This window comes from Anarhichas minor, unplaced genomic scaffold (genome assembly GCF_050575085.1).
Source record: "Anarhichas minor isolate MPS153535 unplaced genomic scaffold, ASM5057508v1 ptg000027l, whole genome shotgun sequence".
NCBI lineage: Eukaryota > Metazoa > Chordata > Actinopteri > Perciformes > Anarhichadidae > Anarhichas > Anarhichas minor.
In genome coordinates this window covers 4,615,078-4,638,472 of record NW_027466473.1, presented here as the reverse complement: position 1 = coordinate 4,638,472, position 23,395 = coordinate 4,615,078, and the positions used below count along the sequence as shown (strand labels likewise).

Sequence of the window (23,395 nt, the reverse complement as noted above, 5' to 3'; positions counted from 1 at the left end):
TCCTCTGATCTGCTTCCTTTAAAAAGCTCCATGCTAACTCAATGGAATGAGGTGGTCGTTTTGTTTTCGGGGTGGACCGAGGAAACGGAGCATGATGTTTGCCATTACGGCTGTAATTGTTGCTGCTGTAATGCTTGGCCTCTTTTCTCCCCCCCGGCTCGTCAACTCCCTGCCTCTCACTGAGGCCCTGTCCACATTACTCCGTTTTTACTCCGTATTTGCTACGTTTACACTGAGCGGCCACACTACGCCGGAGTTTTGGAGCACCCTAAACGGAGGAATCTGAAAACTCCGCAGAGGTTGGAGGTATTTGAGAACTCCGGGGTTGCGTTTGCGTGTGGACGGTCGGATACGGATGTGCTTAGAAAAAATTACGCCCACACCCGTGTTCGCTACTGGATTGGTTCTTGGCAACCATGACGTCTCCGTCCCTGATTCGTCACACTCACTATCACGTGACCCGTACCCGGAAAAAAACAAACTGGGCTACCAGCGATTCATTTCAACATGGATAACTAATTGCAAGCGTTGCTGCTAGCACAACAGCTACATGATGTTGCTGCTAGCACAACAGCTAGCAGCAGCTAGCAGCTGTTATGCTGTAAAAGTCTGCATTTCTGTGGAGGTAGCAGTTGTTATTGGAGTGATTAGCGAGCAGCGTGACCGGCATCAGCCCTATGGAGCAGCTCGTTGTTTTTAGATTCTAATGAGAAGACACGCTGCACTAACGTTTTACTTCTTCCGTTTGGTAGCCTTGAGAGACCTTAGTCTGTAAGTATGTATTTATGAAGCATGAAAAGATGTACGTAGATATATTCTATTCGCGTGTTTAGTATAACATTTGTGTTGTATTAAATGCTAATCGCGGTTAGCATTTCTCCATTGGCGGTAATGTTACAATTAGCTTAGAAGCTAGCTAGGCGGACATGTTACATGCTGGCTATATCATGGATTGTTGAAGTTGTTGAAGTAAATTTGATGTGAGAGAGAGAGAGATAGACCCGCAGCGCTGTAATGCTAATCGCGGTTAGCATTTCTCCATTGGCGGTAATGTTAAAATTAGCTTAGAAGCTAGCTAGGCGGACATGATGTTCAGAGCTACTAGTGAGAACAGACATCAACAACACGGAGGAAACGAGTGAGAGACCACATTGATGGACCCATAATCTAGTAAACGTTTATGTGTAAGTGTTGATGTTAAAGTAAATTTGGAGAGAGAGAGTGAGAGCGAGAGACCCGCAGCGCTGTAACTACGTCTGAAAAATAAAACTTCTAAAACTTTCCACGAACTGTCTGTCTGAGTTTATAGAGGGAGATTTTAGAGGAAGATCTTAAGTATCAAATACAACCTTTCATTATTAAAGACTACTTTATTACTCTGTCGTATTTTTTTTTTTTAACTAAGCAAGCAATCCACTTCCTGTTTACACCGTCACTCGCATGCCCAGTGTACGTTAATGGTCACGTGCTGTCCGCCTTCGCAGGCTGCCATGTGGACGCAGATCAACTCGAGAATGATGCTGAAACTCCCGTGTGGACGGAGATCGTTTCTATTTGACAAATCTGCATCCAAGGAGAAACGGAGTAATGTGGACAGGGCCTGAGATCTGCTGGGGAAAAGTCTCATCATACTCACACAGTCAGTTCAGGCCGTCAACTGAAACCTACAACCATCCTTCTGTGTTTACCGTTGTTCTCTCTTTATTTGTTTTCTATGCAAGGCATGGGTTAATGGCTCTACTTGACCCAGCTGTGAACATGTGCCCCCCCCCCCCCCCCCCCCCCTTGGTAGTGTGTCACATGTCAAGAATGTATCATCAGTTATTGTGTTTGCAAACATTCAGAAATATTATAGTGAAAACATTTCATCTCAGCTTTTTGTGTCAACAAGGCTCTCATCAACTTTGCATATGGATGTCAGTTTACCAGTTATAGAATGTCTCCTCTCTCTGTGGAGGAGCTCTGAGAACAGACCCCTGGTGATGTCATCAGGGTTGTTGTGTAGTTTGGGGGGGGGGGGGGGGGGGGAAGGGTCTCTCAAGTCAGGGTGTCTCACAAATTGTTTCATTAATGTATCTCCTGCAAGACGTCCAACTTTGTGAAGCAAGCTATAAATCTTGTAGTTCATTTTGAAGGCTTTATCAGTCCCACCATCCTTGTGTTGAAGGCCTTCTGCCCAGCTGGACCTGAGCCGCAAGCGTGTCAGAGCTGCTGGCCCCTCAGACTCTATCTGCCTCGACAGTAAGCAGACGGGAGTCTCTGTCCGTCCTCCAGAGAGTCACGCTTGTCGTTGCACTCCTCTTCCTCGCGTCAGACAGTCGGAGTCGTTTGAGGTACTAGTGTGTTTAGAGCCAAAATAATTCAACTTAACAAAACACTGATGGACGGATTCCATTTTGGAATGCTACAGATCAAAATCAATCCACACATTCTCCCTCTTTGTCAAAACCAAATGCCACAAACATTACCCACAATGCAAAAGTAAAGAGAGCCACTAAACACAGTTTCCTGAACATGTCATTTATTAGACATTTCACTGTGTGCATATATCTTTGTTAGTATGCTGCCCAAACAACGAGAAACTGTTCAATGCATTCAGCTACAAAGCGACTTTCCATTCCCATCAGCTCATTAGTTTTACTCTGGTCCTGATGTTTGCATTCTAAATGTACGCGGCAGACTGTCAATTAAGTGAGCTGCACTCAGTTTACTCCATAGTGTACGTTTAGTATGCGAGACAGGCAGCCTCATTAGTTTCTACCTAATGGTCTCTGGGCATTAGAGCCAAGTCTCACACAGTGTGTCTGTTTGAGATGGTTGTAAATAATGATATTCATGACGGCACACATGTGCCTAAATTATGCCGTGTATGTCTCTGTAAGTGGATCATCTGCTGTGAGTAAAGATGCTGCCTTCTCACTTTCATTGTGTTGTTATCTTGCAAACACACAGGTGTGGCTGTCTTCACCTCAGCCTGTTTAGTTTCTTTGGTAAGCAGTGGCCTACTTTCTGTTGTGCTGAGATGGAAGCAGATTTAAGCTTTGCACAGCCACAGATTAGTTATTGATTTGGATTGAATCCTTAACGCTTTCTTCTTTAAATTGCGAAACCAGCGTGTGTGTGAGCGTCGGACTGTAGTTTGAAGCAGGTGATGTCAGGTCTGTGAAACACATAAAGAAAGTGAAAGGATTGTGATCGTGACTGTGTTTATAATCAGTTAAAGGAATGTGCCCTGGAATATAAATATAAAAAAAGCTGTTTTTCCACTTTGGATGTTGTTGTGATCACTCAGTTCTCAAAGATTTAGTGAAGTTCCAGATGTGGTGTGGATGAGAGAACACAATGATCATAGATCGGATAGGTAAGGGATGTTTTTAATACTGTCCTCACTGGTACATTTTCAGCTCCTGGGCTGCTGCTGTTTTACTTTATGTTTTTGATTAAGACCGTTTGTCAGTTTACATGAGTGTGGACCGCATGGACTGCTGAGCGCTCCACGTTCAGAAAGGATAGTTGTGCTGTGAAATGCAAGAGTATAAAACTGTAAAGTAATAATAGGAAGAGCTGTTGGTTAAAGTGCAGCACGATGTAAGAGGATCAAAGAGAGACTAGCGAACCGAGGGCAGACCATTGACACAGAGAGAACGGAGAAGCAGAGAAAGATGAGTAGACTGGAGATGTGTTCTTTGAGCAGCGTGAGGTCTGAGTGGAAGCTTCACAGGGCAGAGACGGTCTAAACACAGAGAGACAAGGCAGTGCAGCTGGGAAAGATCCTGTTAATATCAGGATTAGTAGGGTCCTCTTAAGGATAAACTAATATTGAACTTAGTAACACCGGGGGTCGTTCTCTTTTCTGTGCCATTCATTTGCTCATCCATATATTTTTTTGCCCTGTTTTGTCACAAATACAAAACAGAATGCAAATATTACGCAGCGTAAAAGCTGCATACTTTTTTCCCGGAACGAGGTCCATTTTTTTCCTAAACTTTTGCACCGCGAATAAAAGGCATCAGCCAATCACATTATGCGGAACGGGTTGATTGGCGCCTATATTTATGTAACCACAACACGTGACATTTAGCATGTAGTTTATTCATCTAAAGGTCCTCAAGATGGTGAAATAGTTTGTTTTTAACCCTGCAGTCAGACTGTGTTAGATGCACTATGGCACTTCTTTGGTCAGTCAGTGGAAAACTGTTTCATACTCGATACATTTTGGATTTTTGTGTCTGTTTAGCCCAGACTGATGGACAACTTAAACTGAACTGAATTCTCAGTTAAAAGAGAATTGAAGCTCTCATCAGACGAGTTGATTTCATCCGTATCGCCGAGTCCAGTAAACTGACCCAAGAGTGGAAAAACACTGCTACTGTCACCTCACCAGTGTGTGATTTTCACTTTTCTTTTTCTGGAGTGGAGCCAGCTCCATTGTCCCCCGAACCCCATCAAAAATATGCTAGTTTAAGAAGCTTACGACCCTTTCCCAGACATGTATCGGTTTGGGTTTCTAAGTAGGTCTGCTCCTTCTTCTTTTTGTCTCGTTTTGAAGCTGAGCGGAGGATACTGGTATTGGATGTGGAGGATTCCTTTGTAGTTGCCTGGGAGGTGGCATTTAAGAAGGAAGCCTTCGCCTCAAGGAGACTACACATGCATAAAGGAAGGGTTTGCATTAGAATGAAGCTGAAATGCACAAAGGGACAAGCCTGAGCTGCTTGTGTGGGGTTTCACTCCAGTCTACCAGAAACCAGCGTCAAACCCACATGTTCTGTAGCGTAGTAAACAGCCGTGTAAGATAACTAAGATGTGTCCTCCCTCCCTCGTCCCTCAGTGTCTAAGAAGCACGGAAAGCTGATCACCTTCTTGCGCACCTTCATGAAGTCCCGGCCCACCAAGCAGAAGCTGAAGCAGAGAGGCATCCTCCGGGAGAGGGTGTTCGGCTGCGACCTGGGAGAGCACCTACTCAACTCGGGACATGATGGTGAGATACATGCAGACACACCTGAGGGCACCAGTGTTTTCTGGACCCATTTAGGCTTGTTTTTTTAAACGCCATAAATTCTCAAATAGTAGCCAGGGCCCTAAATTACCAGGAGCTTTAGAGACATTAGAGACCGACCTCGATTCTTAATTTCACCTGCTCCCTGGTTAATGCAAACTCTAAACCTCCTCCATCTTTACCTGTTGACTTGATGAGTTCATCATTGTGTCCCTTCCAATCATGTCACACTTACTGCTATACTCGATCCATTTCCAGTCAATTCCACTTTGCAATCGCTGAAACTTGCATATGGAGCAACATCCAGCAGCTGGTTAGCCTAGCTTAGCACAAAGGCTGGAAGCAGGGGGGGACAGCTAGCTTGGCTCTATCCAAAAGAAAGATTTGAGAATTGATGGGATTCAGAAGTGCAAGACACAGTCGGGTTCTTTAGACTAGATTCCTTGTCCCAGAGGAAGATTGTTTTTCCTGCCCGTGCAACACAGGAGCATACAGATATGCACAATAGATACAATGATCATGAATACATTAATGCTCCGTCCATTATCCCTGCTCACATTAGTGTCAGTGAGGCAGTTTGTTCAGGGCTTTCATGGCAGAAAGGACAAAACTCTCCATTTTAAAGTCCTGTAGCCCCGTCCCAGATGTGACAGTGGAGCATCATGACCATTAGCCTCAAATTATGGAACATAATAATGTTTAGCATATACCAGTGATGACATATGACTGCCAGTGTTCAATATTTGTTGCAGAAAATGTTACCACCCCAAACACACCTGCTCCTCCATCCATTCCAGTCTGTGAGCTGATGGTTTTTATATGAAGCCATCATGAACCCTTTCAAATACACACCACACACTGTTTGTAACCAGCAGCTCATTCCAGCTCTGTGTAGTTCTAGTTAACATATTTGCTGGGCTAAAATCCATCCATCCATTTATGTGCTAAGGCTCAATGAGGACGATGGTGTCCTCATCACACTGTGACATCAGCTCCACCCAGCGTAATGATCAATAACCTCATTTCAGTTCATGTTGACAGCAACTTGAAAAAGTTCTTAATGTTAATGGTTCTCAAATGGGCCAAATTGATGCATCGCAATTTGAATGATTTTTGATTATTCACTTACCTTCGGTACAAACTATTTTTATTGCAGTTTCACCTTTCACAGAGCACTGCTTTCACTTCCATGTTGTGCTACATTCCTGCTAGTTCACACATCTTGGATTAAGACACAAGGTACGGTTCTGCTTCGCCTGAATTCAATGTGAGCAGAGTCAGGAGACGGTCAAACAAGTAATGGACAGTATATGACTTGTCTCCTCTGGACTACAACATATAGTCCAGCTTTTTCACTGGCTGCCGCTGTAGGGCGGCAGTGCGGCAGCATGACAGCTCCCGAAAAGTGAAGCCAAAACATCTCAATTTCCCCCCATTGATTTGATATGCAGCGGCGTTGGCGATAACGCTCCTTATTCTTTGTCTGTATATTAATGTCATCGTACCATTGGCTCACAGCGATCAGTCCTGTCCTTTTAAACTAGCACCTAGCAATGGAAAGTAAGAGCTAAAAGCCTGTTCTCCATGAAATCTATGTTTCTTTCATAAATCTCCATTAAAGCCTCTAGTTTTGAGTGGCATGCTAGAGACAAAGGGATCTGACTTAAGTCAGTTTGAGCTTTCAAAGGGAGCCAAACCAGCACATCAGTTGAACGTTCTCCTGCTTTGAATGCCGTTGTTTGAACTAGAATTGAAGAGGATTTATTCTTGCTGTGTCCAACCCTAACTCCACATTCAAAACACGTGTCGTGTGTCTTTTGTGATAAGAGGACGTAACAACAAAAAATGTTCCTATGTGAAGAACGTCAGGATTCTCTGCAGCAGAATGTGGTTTCCTCAAACCCCGGCCTTGTTTTCTCCTTCGCTATGTGCGGAATTCGACTGAACAGCTGCTTCGGCAAGTGTCCCACTCTCTGTCATCCTCTGAATGATGTGTGAGCTGTGGGAGGCCTGGGAGCCTCCTTATACACATACACACCATCCTTATCTACCACACACACACACACACACAGATAAATAGCATGTCTGCATGATTCATGGTTAACTGAAGGGGAATTAGGAAGTTCTATTTCTGAGTTTCTTTTCTTTTGGTCAGTCCCAGCTCTAACACACAATCACTGGTATTGTGCTTTGAAGCCGAGTGTGTGTGTGATTGGCTGCCTCAGTCAAACACACAGAGCTGCATGGATGTAAAAACTGGGTTAAAGGGAAACCAAAGGCACCAGAGAAAGAAGACAAATATTTGTCTAAAGCTCTTCAGGATATATTGGTCTCTCCTTTACATGGGTCAAATGTTTCTGCCCTCAGCTTTTCCTTCCGAAAGCACTAGAACGTTACTCACTGGGTAATCCCTCTGAGCCCAGAGCTCTGGCCTGACTGCTCTGTACTCGGCTCTTCAAAAAGGAAAGTCATGGTATTCTTGACCCTGAAGCTCTATATTGACGGATGTTATGTGATGACACGCTGTTTTTTTTCTCTCTCTCTTCGCAGTGCCCCAGGTCCTCAAGAGCTGCACCGAGTTCCTGGAGAAGCACGGCGTGGTGGACGGCATCTACCGCCTCTCTGGGATCGCCTCAAACATCCAGAAGTTGCGGTAGGAGACACGCTGCCCGTTAAATACAGCATTTGATTCAATTCACTGCATCTGTAAAAGAAAGAAAAGCATCAGGATGACGTGCAGTGTAACAGATTTTACTATGTAATGTTGTCAGAGCAGAATAAGATTTTTCAATTATTAGTGTAAGCTAAGCAATATTAGCTTTAAAAAAAATAAAAGTTAAACCCTGGGCTTTGCCTCTCAGGCCACATACAATGCGCTTATATATTCAATGTGGAGTCTGCAATTCTGGAAAAAGATTTCTGATATTTGAACTCAACACTGCCTCCTCTGTATTCACATATTGGTATTTTTGGTTGAGAAAACCTCAACCTTGTGTCCTCTCACGTCTGAAACCACACAACACACTGCCCATGTGCAGTCTGAGGTGACAGTCTTCCTAAGGAGCCTTAAGAAATCTTAAAAGGGATAAATTCATTCATCTAAATAAAAAAATGTAATTAGTTGGTAGTAAAATGTCTTAAATCAATCTGTCAAGTCTTAAAAAGCAGGATTTGACGAATACTTTTTTTCTGACTTCAAAATAATCTCAATTTATTTAAAAACAAATAATTTACAGAATGTCTGTCGCATTAATGTCATGCAGAACCAACAACACTCGGGATGCTTCAAGCAGTTCCTGTAGGAACCCTGGATTAGATTATTACTAAATGTGACTATTTTTAACTTGACTAACAGAAATGTTGTGTTGGCACAGATCACTCCTTTCTAAAACACAACTTAAATGCAGTGAGACTTTTTTTCCCATGTCTCGTATCCCTCCACCAAACCACAGCAGTCGTTTATTGATGCGCCTTTTGTTCAGAAGAAGCACATTTGTTGACTCTACCTTTGCCCTCTTTCTCTTTCGCCAGACACGAGTTTGACTCTGAGCAGATCCCCGACCTGACCAAAGATGTTTACATCCAGGACATCCACTGTGTGGGCTCGCTGTGTAAGCTCTACTTCAGAGAGCTGCCCAACCCCCTGCTCACCTACCAGCTCTACGAGAAGTTCTCCGTAAGCACGGCCTCAACTCAACACTCCTCCCACACCAATCTCTTGCTTCTGCTATTACAGCACGTGATTGTTAGCTTGCTTTGAGCTTCTGTGTCAGTGTTTAGTTTGGCTGCTATTATAGATTCAGTCTTAGTCTTTAGTCCAAAATGCTGATTACATTTAGTCATTTTTGTCCTGCATATTTTTAGTCTAGTTTTAGTCGATGAAAAGTCATTATAGTAAACTTTTAATCAAAATGTTTTCTCTCTTAATTTTGTCAGCTACCTTTTAGTTTGATTTTTTTCATTTTAGTCATCAGATTATATTTAACATTTCAGTCAGTCTAGTTAAGCACAAACTAATAGTTTTGTCATTAAGTCAAACTTTTAGTCACATTAGATTTCATTCTATTATCATGGAAAACACGGTTTGAATGATTAGGAAGGCAGCTTTGCTCACTAGTGATGCATGGGTCAGTCCAGTCACACCCACCTGCCTGTTCAATCAAACAATATGTGTTGGTCAACCACCTGAACCCGGCCCGCAAACTTTATGCATTGAAGTGGCACGAGGACAAAGACAGACTGAGCTCACACTGAGTTTGACACCGTTGCACGTTTCACATCATCACCTTTAGTTTTAGTTGATGTCGGTGCCGTCTGGTCTGGAAATACAGGTGGCTGATGAACATGTTTCATCCTAGTTCACACTGTTCAGTGGTTACTGATGCCCCGGAAGGACACTGATTGGGTGTGACTAACTGCTCGGTCTCTAAGCAAAGAAAGGGAATTCCTTTAATTTCTCTGATAGGAATTCTGCAAATTTATCTTGCAGTTATGAGTCACAGACACCCTTGAAATAATAGCATTGTACTTGACACACCCTATCATTACAAATGTAGCCCTCTGTGTCACCTGGAATAAGAACTTTGTCCAAGCACAACAAGTCCCTGAAGATGAAGGAAATGTTTGCTGGTTGTTATGGCAGCTGGGGAGAGGCTGTGGCTGCAGACTCTGTGCTCCATGTAGCAGCGCCAACCAGGGATGACAAATGAATGAGCTTAACGTTGTTGATACGCTGATACAACTATTTATCTCGCCATCTCTCCCTTTTGTTTTCACCCTGAAGGATGCTGTATCAGCAGCGACGGACGAAGAGCGACTCATCAAAATCCATGATGTCATCCAGCAGCTTCCTCCACCGCATTACCGGTCAGTGTAGAGGCACACTGCCCCCCTGTGGCAGGCTCGGCAACTGCCAGAATGCAGACGCGGGCTCGTGTCGTACATTCACATCAGTCCGGTGTCTGTTAATGTCAAAATCAAGGGTTTTCCTACTGCCACACTGCATTGAGTGGAACCATTTAACAGGTCCCAGCTGGTCTGCGTTGATGATGAATGGAATTTCCCGTCCTTCTGTGAAAGCATACAAATGCAGATTTCTAAGTGACATTCCTCTGGGGCTTTAGCACATAGTGAAATATTGATGCTCTGAAGAAAGAGCTCTATCGCAGCCATTAGTCTGCACATCACTAGTGGGAGCTAATTAAACCTGACTAAATGAATATTTGATTCCTAGGACCCTGGAGTTCCTCATGAGACACCTTTCCCACCTCGCAGCGTTCAGCTACATCACCAACATGCACAGCAAGAACCTGGCCATCGTCTGGGCGCCCAACCTGCTGAGGTGAGACGCCGTCCCGCTCAAAAAGAATGTCCTTTACATGCTTGTTTTGCAATGTGGGGAATATACTGTCAGTCATCACCTGAAAGCTGTTTCGACTACTCGCATTAAGGATTTCTCAGACTTGAATTGGCTGCGATAATGGGCTGTGCCTCCTGCTGTAAATGAGTCTTCTTCCTGAATGAAAATGATTTAAGCAGCTGTTTGTGGGAGGATGCTGATCAACACAACAACAAATGCTGGAAATGCATCCCAAAATAATTTTAGCAACTTAAACTCTAAGCATTTATACGTTTGATTCACTACCTTAAAATGTTACGCTTGTTTAAAGTGGAGCACTCTCTAAATCGAACACAATTCTTCAGGTCCAAACAGATAGAATCTGCCTGCTTCAGCGGCACAGCAGCCTTCATGGAAGTCCGAATCCAGTCGGTGGTGGTGGAGTTCATCCTCAACCACGTGGATGTTCTCTTCAGCACCAAACTCAGCTCACTAATACGCGAGGGAGCTGGTACGTACTGCTCTCGTTGTCATTCCTCTACCCGCTGCTGCTTCCTCCACTAAACACTGTCCCACATCACCAGGTCACAACTCATTGTCGCGGCCCAAATCCCTGCTGGTTTCATCGCCCTCCACTAAACTGCTGAGCCTGGAGGAGGCCCAGGCCAGAACCCAGGCTCAGATCAACTCTCCAGTCACTGAAGACAGCAAGTACATCGAGGTGGGCGAAGGTCCGGCTGCCCTGCAGGGAAAGTTCCACACTGTCATCGAGTTTCCCACCGAGAGGTTTGTTAACTCCTCTTACTGATATTTCATTTGATGAATGTGTGCCTTCAAAAAATCAATTAGAATCAAATTTAGACACTTTCGATATGTATCTGTAGAATGTGTTGCAGAATACTAGCATTTTAATACCAGTTGAGCCGAGATAATAATGCTGGAATGTGTCTCCATCTGCTGGTTGCTGTTAGGACTGCAGGCAGTCGTTTTCTTCCTGCACCCAGTTGCCTGCGTCTCCGGTTACAGACTTAGCTTAAAACAGAAAACTGTCTTTGGTCATTTTCATTCCTGTGTCTAAATCTGTCATTGTGTATGTGAGTCAGTGAAACTAACCTTTCGTTGCCCGCTTGCCCTTCACCATTTATTAATCATAGGAAGAGGCCTCCTATTAAATCCAAGAAGTCTCCTGTGGGTAGTTGGCGTTCTTTCTTCAACCTCGGCAAGTCTTCCTCCATGTCCAAGCGCAAGCTGCACCGCAACCCCAGTGAGCCCAATGAACTGAAGGCCATGGCTCTCGCTGGTGAGTCCTTCCTCCAAAATAGGAAAGAAAATTGTCAAACTTTAACCTCACAATTGCTGAAATGAAGGAACAACAGTGTAGCGTTGTCCGTATGAGGAACAGAAGAGCGTATGTGACTAAACAAGGCTGAAACCTTTTCATCACTGTGTTTCAGGAGGCAGAGGAGACACGGCAACATTGAGATCAGCCAAAAGTGAAGAGTCCCTGAGTTCCCTGCACAATGTTGAAGGTAATCATTTGTGTCTTCCAGTTCACTGTTACTCAGAATAGCAAGTTTAATCAGTCATATTGTTTTTCAAATGCTCTACAGTGTAGCCTACTGTTATGCTTAGGGCCTGATAAAAGAAATAGTTTCTGATTATATTCTGTTGCTGCTTCAGGAGAGTCCAAGGTGTACCGTCCCCGGCGGCCGCGCTCTAGCAGCGACGCCCTGTCGGCCTCATTTAATGGCGAGCTGCTGGACAGCCGGCAGCACTGCAACTCCTACGACAACCTGGTCGCCACAGAGGACAGCGACGGAGACGACGGCCCCATCTGTGTGCCTGCACTCATCTCACCTCCCCGTTCAGCGGGTGAAGACGTGGACCTCAGCCCGCCGGACATCGGCATGGCCTCATTGGACTTTGACCCCATGTCTTTCCAGTGCAGCCTCCCCGACACCTCCTATGCCTTCCCCCTAAACGACTCACCCGCCGGGGCAGAGGGCTCCATGTTAAAGAGGAGCCCCAACAGCGTCTGCGGCAAGACCAACCGCTCTGACTTCATCTCTGCCACCTTCCTGGGCAGCTTGATGTCCCCTTTGTCGTCCGCAGACTTCAGCCTGGCTGCTGGAGAGAAGGTGGCAAAGAAGAAACTGACCACTTCCTATTCTTACACCGATAAACCCACACAGGCTGTGTCGCCTATTAAATGTGGAAAGACGCTGCTTGCCACTTCGGAGCTTTTCTCTACAGAGATGCCGGACAAGAATATGGCTGGACAGTTTGCCTCTCCACAAGCGTTATCACCTCCCGCCGAGCCGTCGCTAAGTGAAGCTTTCCAAATGGAGCTGCACTCTAAGCTGGCGGCCTTTGACAGCGCGGACAGTCGAGAGCTGAAGGGAGAGGACGGCGTGCAGCAGGCGCTGGTTGCCAGCAGCCAAGAGCACCAAGGTAGGGAGCCGAGAATGACCTTTTTAAGTGTAGTGTTTGGTGTTTGGCACATTTCTGCCTTGACATTGCTTTGTTTACACTATTTAGATTAAGAATAAGGTCATAAATTGTGCCATTAATTATGACTTTTTTTCTAGGTTTAGTTTTCCAGGTTTGCATGCATTTCATCTTAAACAAACCTTTTCATGTGAAGCCCGAGCACCAGGCTTAACTTTTCCCCTCATTCCCTTTCCCGAGGCACCTTAAAACCAGCCTTCCTGCTGTCGTTTCTTCTCTTCACCTGCTGCTCTCTTGCTTATTCCTTCTTCAACTATAGACCCCTTGTGTTTTTGTGTCGTAGCTCCGGACTCTTCAAAGGACCTCACCCCTCGTTCCCTCAACGCTACATCTCCCACTACCGCCCCTCCTCCCCCTCCTCCTAAAAATGCTGCCCGCATGTTGGCCCTGGCCTTGGCCGAGTCCGCTCAGCAGGTCTCCATTCAGGCTCAGTCCCGGTCCTCTGAGCCCTCCACGCCGATGTCCCCTCTGCAGCTTCAGGAGGCCTCTAACTCCCAGGAGTCGACACATCCACTGTTCCCACTTTTCCGGACTTCTTCCGAGGAGGGAGCAGGGAGAGGGAGTTCCCCGCCACCAAACAGCACGGCCCCGGCCTCAGCGCATCCCTCTGCCTCCAGTCCTACAATCAATCAGCAGCCTCTAGAGCTCACCAGCGCGATCACCAAGCCATCGGACAACACCAAGTCCTCTACAACCCCACCAGACACTCCTTTTTACAAGTGTGCCCCACTCCCCAGTTCAACCAGCCTGACTTCTCCAATCAGGAGAAGTCCAGAAAGGCAGCAGCCTGTCACGGGACAGGTCCCAGTCCGTACCAGCTCACCAAGTACCACTCTGGCCACCTTCCCCAGCGGCAGCTGCAAAGAGACTGGAGTCTTACCACAGCTTGTTCCTGAGGTAAGTGTCATATCACTGTCATATGTAGACTACTACTACTTTTACATTATTAAGGTAAGCATGATCCAAATTGATTAATATTTCATCTGCAGTATAACATGAACAAGTTATCGTATTTTGAGAAGTACGCTGACAGTGATAGGATTAATATCACTTTCATCTCTGTACATTCAATATTAAGCTATAGCCAGCAGACTGTTAGCTTAGCTTAGCATAAAGATTGGAAACAGCTAGCCGGGTTCGGACACTTTTTTTTTGTACAGATTAAACAAACAAGATGTAACGTGTTAATTAGTTGTAGCTTTAGAGGACATGTTAGTTGGATTTTAACGTTAACAATCAACTGTTTTCATTCTTTATGCTAAGCTACGTGTCTCTTGGCTCTACCTTCATATTAAGCATGCAGACATGAGTGATTTCAATCTTCTGATCCAACTGTTCCTTGAACTCGAATATATCTTTTGATTAATTAGGTCCCAATTTCATGATTAGGAATGATCTGTACTCTTCCACAAAAGGAAATTTCACTGACAGTGTTTTGACTACTGTCACTTATTTAAGTGTTGTATTATATACACGCAAACTACACTGTACAGTGATGGTATGTAACGATGTACATTTACTCGAGCACGGTACAATAAGTAAAGTTAAAGTGTGTCAAAATTGTACTTACGTATTTCCATTTTATAGAACTTCTACTCTACTCCATCTCAGAAGCAAATATTGTACTTTTACTACGCATTTTGTGCTTTTACATTTTTAATTCGGAACTTTTACTTATATTGGAGTATTTTTAGAATGTGGTATTTTGACTTTTACCTAAGTAAAGAACCTGAGTGTATGACATGCAAAATGTTTGTGGCAGACAGAAAAATACCAAATGTGTCAACCCTTTTGCCATGTGGGTCGTCAGTGTAGTTTATTTGATGCTATGATTATTTCTATGGTATTTTTGCCTGCATAGATATGGAGAGATAATAACAAACAGACATTAGGAATTGATGCTGCAGTGGAACTACCCCATAACTAGACTGGTGACACTGTACATCTTGTTTTCCTCAGGAAATAAGAGTCTGTTCTGTTCTGATTTGTCTCAGGTCAAACTAGAGGGGACTAAACCCCCCCCAGTCCTTCCAAAACCCACAGAACAGCCACCTCAGAAGCCCAAGAGGCAGGCTGTCTCACTGCCCCAGCATCAAACACAAACTCAGCAGCAGAGCCAAGCTCAGATACCGCCTCATCTTCCACCACAGCCTCACACGCAATCTCAGACACCGGTCCAACCCCATACCCAGCCCCCCTCCAAGGCCAGCGCAAGAGTGGCCCCCACCTCTGCTGAGCCTGTTGAGAAGCCTTGGGAGGCCATAAAGCCGGTACAGCCCTGTACAGAGCCTGCAAAGCACCAAGACGCGTACGTACCCAAGCCTCCGGCCCCTCCTGTCCGCACCATGGAGAGCAAACTGGCCACAGCGGCTCTCAGCCAAAGTGAAGCCTCCTACCATATCCTGGGTGAAGGGCCTGTGCCTGGCCATCTGGAGGATGCTCTGCCTCACCATCCTCCTTCCCCTCACAAATCTTCCACGCACCAGCCAGCCTACCTGTACCACGCTAAAGGAGAGTCGGTCTTAATTGAGCCGCCTGGAGCTGCATACTACCACCAGAGGCCTGTTCCGCTGGGCCCCCAGTCCGTGCTACACCACTTCCGGCCTGACAGCGTCCCCCCACACCTGTCCTACGTGTCCAAATCAGAGCCTCAGATCCCTTACAGTGCCCGACTGGACAACAGATACAGCACTTTAGGCCCCAGGTCCTACCACCACTCCATGAAGTCCAGAGGAAACCCCCGCAGTGTGTACGTGTCTCCGGGGCCAGGCCATCAGGGTTACAGCCATGACAGAAACCAAGGCTACCCCACCATCCGCAGAGTGCACTCACTCCATGTCCCTTCCACTATCCGCTCAGTGCCCATCCAGAGGACCGAAGTTCCTCCAGATGACGAGATGTTCTTCTATCAACGGCCCGTGTATCAGTGCAAAGCCTACCAGCAGCCCCCGCAGCAGTCTTCACAAACAGACTACCACGTCACCCAGCTGCAGCCTTACTTCGAGAACGGACGGGTCCAGTATCGCTACAGTCCGTACTCTGGTTCAAGCCCTTTGGAGGCGCCTTACTATGACATTGACCCTTACGGCACCATCCGAGTCCGCCACGTCCACTCCCATAACAGCCGAGATCCGGGAGCCGCTGATGGTCGACCGGGTGGAAAGGCGACTGGGTACCACTACCTCGCTCGTCATGTTCTCCCGCCGGGGAAGGAGCACAGCTTTGTGAGCAGAGACATGCCCCCCGGTTACGGGACCAAGGAAGCTGCTGCTTACCTCGCTTGGGACCCCGAGGAGTTAGAAAGGCTCCGCATGCACTCCATCCGCAGAGAGAGCAGGGCCAGACAGAAGATCAAGGGCCCCGTCCTTTCTCAGTATGACAATGTTGGCTTGTTTGCACCCTCTGATATATCAGGCTATGAAACCCTGCACCTGCGCAGTAAATCTGACCCAGGCAAAGCTGTGCTCATCGCGGCCGAGAGCAAAGATGGGCGCTACCTCCCCAGACACATGGTGTCCGACCCCGATGTCCTCATGTACATGGAGACCGACAAGCATGTCCAGGGGGGCGCAGTGGGCGACAAGTCCGACGGGCTCGCCAAGCAAAGCGGTTCCAAGAAGTGCCAATCCTCTCACTCCCTTCCAGCTACTCTGGGCCACAGTCTGTCCCATCAGCAGGAGAGTGGCCGGCACAAGACCGGAGACGACAAGCCCGGTGGAGACGGCAGCCGGTCTCAACACTGGCAGCAGGACTTTCCCAACAAGAGGAACTTCCAACCACACTACGAGTGTCCTGATTCTGACCGCCACCAGAGTAAAGTGAAAACATCCAGCGGCTACCACATTACGGACGAGCAGCCGTCGGCCCCCAGGGAACAACTCGGCCGCTCCAAACTAGAGCGATCGCACAGCGTCCGGGAGCAGCAGCTCTACAGCCAGGGCAACCCCGAACTGGACAGCGACTACTCGTATCAGAAACACGGCGCTAAACCGGTGCAGTCCCACTACGATAACTTAGACGATTACCACCCAGTACCTCAGCCTCAGGCTCCTGTTCAAAAACGTGGAGGATCCTATCCCGGCCCAGGGTTCACCGTGAGCCACAGTAATAGAGCGTACTCCACAGCACTGGGCCAGGGAGCCTTTCTCCAGACTGACCTGCTCATGCAGAGGCCAGAGACAGAGATACGTACAGAATGAAGCATTCGGGGGAGGGGGGGGGGCATGTAGAAGAAAGACTTTGAGCTACGGTTGCAGCCTCTGCAGGACAGTGGACTGTCGTATAAACATATTTTTGCTCCTCTGTATTTTTAATGAATTTTAAAGAAAATTGTAAGACTTTTTACTGGAAGATCTGAATGTACCTGAATTTACTGTCCAAGGGGGTCACATTATTGTGATTGAGACAGTAGCCAGTCATAAATGTATATTAAAGATGTACGGTACTTTTAACAGGATCATAAAAATGTAAAATATATATACTCTATATACTATATATATATATATATATATATATATATATATATATACTCTATATACTATATATATATATATATATATATATGAGAATAGAATCACCAGTAAAAAAGGGATTTAGTTGTATTTTGTTTTTGTTTCTTTAGGTGTGGCGCTGGGTATGAGAATCAACTGGGGTTATGGTTTGCATTTTAGAAATGCATGCACTCTCTATCTTACAGAACAGTTCTGTATACTGAACTATCCATCACGTTCTTTCTGGATGTTACAGCACAAGTTATTGGAGGAGGATATCCCTCTGCTGATGTGTACACGAGTAGAGTCCATGTTAGTCTCTTCAGGATCCGGCTGGGTGTGAGCTTTGATGAGGAGCTGCGATGGGTTATTCTCGGTTAATATAGTGGTTTGTCAAGGTCTTATTTTCTGTGTGACTGTGCCATTTTTTCTGTAACTTTGCTATAAACTGATTTCAATGACTTCTAATGGACTGTTTTGGTACTTGTACTGTTCTTCATCCGAAGAGGGACCAAGCGACTCGGCGCAGTTGTTGCACATACGGGATAAAAGAGGGGAGATGGATGAATGCCTGTTGTACCTTTTAGGTGTGTAAGAGGTTCTATTTTAATTTCCCTTTTTTTCCCATTACGTTCACGGTACTTTCATGAACTGGACTAACTGAATAAAGCTGAAACCAATTTGGTGAAGAACATGTTGCAGCTGCTTTGTGGACTTGTTGGTGACGAGCCTTACATTTTGTTCATCGTAATGCACAAACATTGTGATAACTAGAATTCAGATCACCTGGCCATTTATTTTCAGGCTGGAAATCCTCTGGTATTATACTATGTGCCCTTTTGGTTTACCATAATCATGTGTGGATTACAATATGTTTCAAATGCGTCCAAATCCAGTTTGTACTCTTAACTGTTTGACAGGTTTTTCTCCTCTTGCCTTATTTAAAGCCTCTACCTTTTCAGATGAGTAACTTAAGTAAGGCTCTGTGTACTTGAATGTGAAAACACTTTAGTCTCAAACTACAGGCATCTCCAATTAGATATGAAATAATAAAACTGTTAAGGAATAGCTGTAACCCATGTCTTATAATATGTGCGTGATGTTGCTGCTCGGTTCAGTCTGACAGTTCCTTCAGGACAGCATTTGTTAGTTGTCATTAACTATACATCGATGGTATAAAATAATGGTTGTGTGTCGAGATTACAAATCAGCTTTTTGTTCTAAATCATTATTGACTAGTTGCAGTAGAGAGCTCAACATGTTCCCTGTAGTGTATTACCTGTAGCAGCATGTGCCGGAATTGCGCCAGGGAAGGAAAACTGCAGGATTAAAAAATATATATATATATATATTTTAATAAGCTTTATAAATATTTTATGAGGAAGGAAATGCATTCAACACATTTGTCAGACCTAAAGATTAAATTTATTTTGTATAACCCAAAATCACAAATTTGCCTCAGTGGGCTTTACAATCTGTACACATATGACATCCTCTGTCCCAGAACCCTCACATCAGAACAGGAAAAACTCCCCCAGAAAACCTTTTAACGGGAGAAAAGAGGGAGAGACCTGTGGGAGAGCAACAGAGGAGGATCCTCTTATCAGGATGGACAGAAGTGTGATAGATGTCATGTGTACAGAATGAACAACATTTACAGAGTTACAACACATTCAATGCATATGACAGAACCACGGCAGGAGGCAAGACCAGGGTCCAGGTATCACCAGGATCCACAGAAACCTGTGAGGAGAGAAAGCACAGAGACTCTGAGGAAGAAGCAAAGCCAGTAATGTGCGTTAATGGTATCGGTAATATAAATAACGGCAGTGGGAGTCAGCAGGGCCATGGCGGGAGGAAGGAGCAGGGTCCAGATATAACCACGATCCATGGAAACCTGCAAGATCCACAGTGTGAGTAACACTGAATGGTTGTCTATTAGAAAACTCCACAGGGCACCTTTAAAAGGTCCTAACCCAGACTGCATGGTTTTTACATCACATTGGAAACATCTTTCTGTGTATAAACAAGGTTTATAGATTGTGGACTCTTCTATAAACCATTTCAATAAGGATTCCATCCTAAACACTCACAAATGACTCATTGCTGTCCTCTGACTGTCGCCGCAGCAATACCTTTGAAGAGGTAAAACTCCACTTGTTAGACCAACGCGGCCCAGCTTTTGGCCTTCAGCAGGGACATTTCATTGTGACGGCGAGATGAAGCATTGAAGCTTTCCATCCACTTGGTTCACTCGTGGGCCGAAGCTTCATTTGCTCTACTGTGCCATCAAGTGGACAATAAATGTAAAACAGGCAGAGTGACGATAATGACGCCATGGCTTTGGTGTGTGAAGCTTTGGATTGCATGAATGAATGAATGATGTTTGTGATGCTCGAATAGATTGCAAACAAACGCGCAATAAAGCCCCAAGTCGACAAAATGTGAAGGGGGGATCCATTGCGTTTTGCTGCCCCTTATATTTCGAATCACAAATCCTTCTGTGTGCATTTGTAAATCGAATATATTTGTGAATTGTTCTGTTTGCATTTGTGAGTCTTTCTGTGTGCATTTGCAATTATTGAGACTGATCTGACCCCATACTCCAGCTCTTCCTGTAGTTTGCTCCAGCCTCTCTTCTTTTACATCACTTCTTCTCATTCTTTGGGGGTTTCCAGCTGTTGGTAACCTTTTAAATTGCATTACTGCCTCCTAATGGATTTAATTGTCCACTGAAATCCTATTCTAGTAATAGCCTTGATAATAGTCTGCTTTCTTTCAAAAACCTAAAAATCGTTTTTACTCTCTCCACCGTGTCTCCACTGTCAATAGGCCCTTTTTTACAGCAGCCATTTAACATGACACTGCAGGGTGAACACAGGTGTGATTAATAACACTGATTACAGCCCTGTTCCATTTAGGTGGGCCACGACCCTGGTATTGTGTATGCTGGCTCCCTGGAACGACTGACCCACAAAACAGAATGGTACCATAATTAAAAACCATAAAAAAAACACCTGTGTTTACCCTACTATAACATGTCAAAATGGCTGCTGTGAAAAGGGTCTATAACATAATTAATCCTGGCCTCTTCTCATCCTGGCAACTGAAGTCCTGCAGTCATGGGCTTTCTTTCCTCTTCATACTTCCTGCATGGAATCAGGATGTCTCCTTTTCTTGAGACTGATTACAATGACTGATTATAGTTTGTTTTCCTATGACAAATAGTGTACCATTCAAGTGACCAAGTGTTAATCTGCTCATGATTACTGTTATAGTCTGTCTTATTCGTACCCCACCTACTGTATTTACCGATTTTATGCGTCTTCTTTTTGTCACACTATCCCGATACTGTTACCACTGTTTGCTTATTTACCTCCAAATATCAACTGAAAATAGTTGCTACAAAGGTAAAGTATAAAAATATAATAAGTATAATGATGTATCATATGTTATGTATGGTTGCTGTTTTACATCAAAATAAGGTAAGAATCTTACTAACTTGATCAACATGTTGTCGATCATCAAATAAATAATCAAATTTATATCGGACATCAAACAAAAACATAAATCAGTGGTGGAAGAAGTACTCTAATCTATTACTTAAATACAAGTTGCAATACCACAGTCTAGAAATAGTTACAAAGTAAAGTAATTCAAAATAATCGAAAAAGCACACTACCTGAGTAAACTGCGGTCAAGTCAGCAGACACTCAGATCTCCGTGGTCAACTCAGCAGACACTTAAATTGTAGTGCACATATACGCTGAAACTTACGGTAAACGGCACAGATCGGGAGCGAGCGAAGAACTTTGCAAAGTTAGCGGAAAGATTAACGTGAGACAACTTCCGGTTTTCTACAGACGAATATCCGGTTTTCAGAATAAGATGGCAACAAAGTATACATATTGCATAATGAAATGAGATTAAATGAATTATATTCACAGTATAAAACATGCTACCTGCATCTCCTGAGTTAAAGGGAAAATACACCTAAATTGTGCGTAAAGTGTCTTTATTCTTTGATTTGAGGGTTGCTGGAAGTTAATAATACCTGACTGACGGTCAATTAAGATATTTTACGAAGCAAAAACTGAACTGAATTTGTATCTTCAAATGGCACATTTTTTAAATGTTTAAGGTGCTACAAAAATATTTTTCTCAATAATTCCAGACAATGACTGACATGTATGTGTCAGTCATTGTTGGACATCGTTGACTCCACCCACACTGAAAATTTGACATTTTTACTGTACCAATTAAGAGATATTTCAAATTAAAACTCATACATTTGAATCGAGAAAATATCTAATAAATAGATATTTGAAGTGTAATAAAAACAGTTTTCTCAATAAGTCCAGACAATGACTGATATACATGTGTTGAGGACGTCGTTGACTCCACCCACACTGAAAAGTAGACATTGTTACTGTCCCAATTAAGAGATATTTCAAATTAAAACTCATACATTTGAATTGAGAAAATATCTAATAAATGGATATTTGAAGTGTAATAAAAACAGTTTTCTCAATAAGTCCAGACAATGACTGACATGTATGTGTTGAGGACGTCGTTGACTCCACCCACACTGAAAGTTAGACATTTTTACTGTCCCAATTAGGAGATATTTCAAATTAAAACTCATACATTTGAACCGAGAAAAAGTATAATAAATGGATATTTGAAGTGTAATAAAAAGTTTTTTCTCAATAAGTCCAGACAATGACTGATATGTATGTGTTGAGGACGTCGTTGACTCCACCCATACTGAATATTAGACATTTTTACTGTCCCAATTAACAGATATTTCAAATTAAAACTCATACATTTGAATTGAGAAAAAGTATAATAAATGGATATTTGAAGTGTAATAAAAAGTTTTTTCTCAAAAAGTCCAGACAATGACTGATGTACATGTGTTGAGGACGTCGTTGACTCCACCCAAACTGAAAATTAGACATTTTTACTGTCCCAATTAGGAGATATTTCAAATTAAAACTCATACATTTGAACCAAGAAAAAGTATAATAAATGGATATTTGAAGTGTAATAAAAAGTTTTTTCTCAATAAGTCCAGACAATGACTGACATGTATGTGTTGAGGACGTCGTTGACTCCACCCATACTGAATATTAGACATTTTTACTGTCCCAATTTAGAGATATTTCAAATTAAAACTCATACATTTGAACCGAGAAAACGTATAACTGAATATTTGAGGTGCTATAAAAACTATTTTCTCAATAAGTCCAGACAATGACTGATATACATGTGTTGAGGACATCGTTGACTCCACCCACACTGAATATTAGACATTTTTACTGTCCCAATTAAGAGATATTTAAAATTAAAACTCATACATTTGAACCGAGAAAAAGTATAATAAATGGATATTTGAAGTGTAATAAAAACAGTTTTCTCAATAAGTCCAGACAATGACTGACATGTATGTGTTGAGGACGTCGTTGACTCCACCCACACTGAAAATTAGACATTTTTACTGTCCCAATTAAGAGATATTTCAAATTAAAACTCATACATTTGAATTGAGAAAATATCTAATAAATGGATATTTGAAGTGTAATAAAAACAGTTTTCTCAATAAGTCCAGACAATGACTGATATACATGTGTTGAGGACATCGTTGACTCCACCCACACTGAATATTAGACATTTTTACTGTCCCAATTAAGAGATATTTAAAATTAAAACTCATACATTTGAACCGAGAAAAAGTATAATAAATGGATATTTGAAGTGTAATAAAAACAGTTTTCTCAATAAGTCCAGACAATGACTGACATGTATGTGTTGAGGACGTCGTTGACTCCACCCACACTGAAAATTAGACATTTTTACTGTACCAATTAAGAGATATTTCAAAGTAAAAGTCATACATTTGTACCAAGAAACGGGTACATTTCTGAATATTTGAGGTGCTATAAAAACTATTTTCTCAATAATTCCACACAATGACTAATGCATATAAGTTGAGGAAATCTCTGACCACACATATACAGAAAATGAAAAATCTTTACTGTGGTAATGAAGAGATTTTTTTAA

General features: G+C 43.6%; 1 protein-coding gene across 3 annotated transcripts in view; it reads left to right on the top strand.

The window, feature by feature from the left end:
* The window catches only part of arhgap32b (Rho GTPase activating protein 32b), a 103,257-nt gene extending 85,231 nt beyond the window's left edge, over positions 1–18,026 (top strand). For 2 of the 3 annotated variants that reach the window (XM_076101727.1, XM_076101728.1), the window contains 12 exons: positions 4,829–4,978; positions 7,547–7,649; positions 8,528–8,672; positions 9,780–9,862; positions 10,230–10,337; positions 10,700–10,845; positions 10,919–11,120; positions 11,489–11,634; positions 11,789–11,863; positions 12,015–12,785; positions 13,126–13,739; positions 14,837–18,026. In XM_076101727.1, coding sequence (XP_075957842.1) covers positions 4,829–4,978; positions 7,547–7,649; positions 8,528–8,672; positions 9,780–9,862; positions 10,230–10,337; positions 10,700–10,845; positions 10,919–11,120; positions 11,489–11,634; positions 11,789–11,863; positions 12,015–12,785; positions 13,126–13,739; positions 14,837–17,041 — 4,748 coding nt within the window. In that variant the 3' untranslated portion in view covers positions 17,042–18,026. Of the gene's footprint in view, positions 1–2,045; positions 2,334–4,828; positions 4,979–7,546; positions 7,650–8,527; positions 8,673–9,779; positions 9,863–10,229; positions 10,338–10,699; positions 10,846–10,918; positions 11,121–11,488; positions 11,635–11,788; positions 11,864–12,014; positions 12,786–13,125; positions 13,740–14,836 lie in introns of those variants that run through there. The other variant, XM_076101729.1, reaches the window with a different exon arrangement.
* Positions 18,027–23,395: the final 5,369 nt, after the last annotated feature.